This window comes from Berghia stephanieae, chromosome 8 (genome assembly GCF_034508935.2).
Source record: "Berghia stephanieae isolate SIO BIC M18660-M18661 chromosome 8, UCSD_Bste_1.3, whole genome shotgun sequence".
Classification (NCBI taxonomy): Eukaryota; Metazoa; Mollusca; class Gastropoda; order Nudibranchia; family Aeolidiidae; genus Berghia; species Berghia stephanieae.
The window spans coordinates 18,736,571-18,739,070 of NC_088367.1; the positions used below are offsets into that span (position 1 = coordinate 18,736,571).

General features: G+C 35.4%; 1 protein-coding gene across 1 annotated transcript in view; it reads left to right on the forward strand.

The window, feature by feature from the left end:
• The window catches only part of LOC144978301 (protein fuzzy homolog), a 97,511-nt gene that overhangs the window by 77,270 nt on the left and 17,741 nt on the right, over nucleotides 1-2,500 (forward strand). The window contains exon 5 of the mRNA XM_078924159.1: nucleotides 310-420. Coding sequence (XP_078780285.1) covers nucleotides 310-420 — 111 coding nt within the window. The remainder of the gene's footprint in view (nucleotides 1-309; nucleotides 421-2,500) is intronic.

A 2,500-nucleotide genomic window follows, 5' to 3' on the forward strand; every position in this document is an offset into this window, starting at 1 on the left:
ATATATATATTGTATATTTATGATATATTTATATATATAGTATATATATTATGTAGTGTGTGTGTGTGTGTGTGTGTGGTTGTGTATGTATATTGTTCTGTATCACATATTTCTATTCTTAACATATATGCAGTTTTATTACCCCAAAACAACAACAACAACAACGTGGCGATCAATAGGACAAAAAAAAAAAGAATGTATATATAGATATAGATATAAAATTCATTGTACAATTTCTGTTTTATATCTATTTACCATGTTTACACGGTGGGTTTATACAATATATAATTATCTGTGTGTCTCCTTCAGATATCTTACCAGCTGGTGGACTCGTTGCTACTACAAGCCTCCCTTCCACTCTTTGTCGATCTGACAGAGGCCGTTGACGTCATCGTTGCTCCAGAGGCGCCAGTCATGCAGGTAACATTAAATACGCTTCAACATGTATTAACGTCACTTCCTTCGTAATGATGCATGGTAACTTAGTAACTGGCTCTAAACTATCGGAACAATGGCGGACGCCCTTATGAAATATTTCTCCGACGAGCATAAAAGCGGGGGAAAAAAACATTATAAATCTGATTATGTTTTGACTTTTACACATTCTGATCGCAAGACACATGAAAAGTTCTAGCCAGTATGAAGAATTTAAAAGTACCGATTTTCTTTGTTTAGAACCACGATGGCCGCCGTTGCTGGGCGACGTGACATCAGATTATTGAATCGAATTGTAGCAGTCCTTGATTTTAGAGCCAGTGGGGATCTGTCTTCTTTTTCTTCTTCTTCGTCGTCGTTCCTTTTCATATTATTGTCTTCGTGTTTGAATGTTTTGTTGGTGAAGGAACGCCGTTGTCTTCCTCAGTTCTGCCAGGGACCAGGGACCTCTGCCAGTTTGGTCTGCAGAGGTGTGGTGGTACCAGGCCAAAAAAAAAACCTCTCTTGCTATAGTATTGTTTGTTTGTTTTTTTTTGTTTTGTTTTGTTTTTTTTTTTTTTGTTTTTTTTTTTTGTTTTTTTTTAAGGGTTTTACGTCGCTTGCAACACATTAAGGTCATTTCAGCTCCAGGAAAAAGGAAAAACATGGGAGAGTAAAAAAAAAGTAAGACAGAGGGGAATTGGATCAAATAGGGAACAGATGTAGATTCCAAGAGCTCACTATCAAAGTACTTATTTTGGAGATCACCTGAAAGTCTCATCCAGTCACAAGCACAGGTCCCCACTAAGAGAAATACATTCAAATATTTACAAATCATATTATGATATGTAAACAAAACATAATACATTAAATAACAGAGAGATGATTTACAAGGAAAAAAATATCATCTCCCAAAACTAACTATGCATTTGACAAAATGAGCAGCGCGGGTGATCTAACTCGGGTAACTTTCGGGTACGAAGCAAAGACCGTGCGCTGAACCACGCTGCCCCCATAAAGCTGGAGATCATGGCGATTTCCAGTAGCTTGATACAAATACTATTACCTCCTCGGATGTTACAATGTGACATGTCCTGTATGGAATGGGAATTTGGTCTCTTACTATTTGCTACGCTTTGTTGGAAGGTGGGATGGGTGGTTTGTTTGTTTGTTTGTTTGTTTGTTTCTTTGTTGTTGTTTGTTGCTGTTTTTGTTGGGGTTTTGGTTTGTTGTGTTTTGGTGTTTGTTTTTTTTTTGTTTGATTGTTTTGTGGGTTTTTTTTTTAATGTTTTGTTTTGTTTTGGGGTTTGTTTTTTTGTTTGTTTTTTTTTAATAGATTTATTGTTTGTTTTATTTTGGGGGGGGGGGTTGTTTCTTTTTTTTAAATTGGATTTTTAAATATTTATTTTTTATTTGTTTCCCCGCTTTTTTTTTCTATTTTTGTTGTTCGATTGTTGTTTTGTTGTTTTGTTTTTCGTCTGTTTGATTGTTTCTTTGTTGTTTTTTTTTTTTTTTCTTTTTCTATTTTGCTTATTGTATTGTTTAGCTCATCAAACAAGACACGTTTTCATGATCATTTAATAACGGGCATTTACATTTTTATTTCATTCCCATTTAGACTGGGAAGGAGGGGGGGGGGGGGGGCTTGGATATATAAAAAGACAACCCGCTTTACAAAATACATTTAGATTATGCTCCTTTTTACGCAGCAGCCTTTTTGGGTCACCGTTGTCTCATACATACTTACTGTAATCCTTGTAGAAGATATTACAAGACAGCCTTATGATTATAATTCTTTCTTTTTTTTTTTTAAATTGCTTGTCTTGTAGTCCGGTATAAGGGAACTAATCCCCTGTATATTTCTAAATATGCACTTTAGACGCAGAGTAGCGGCCCTTCGTCGGATTATGCCATTAGTTGCAGGATTACGCTGATGGCTGGTTGTGATATTATGAGGTATTAAGAGAGAGTGATACTAACACTGCAGTGCAGAGCGGCCGTAATTCCTAAGATTATGGTAGGTTGTTATGGCGCCATTAAAAGAATGCTTAAAGAACTTATAATAATTTTTTTTTTTTTAAACACA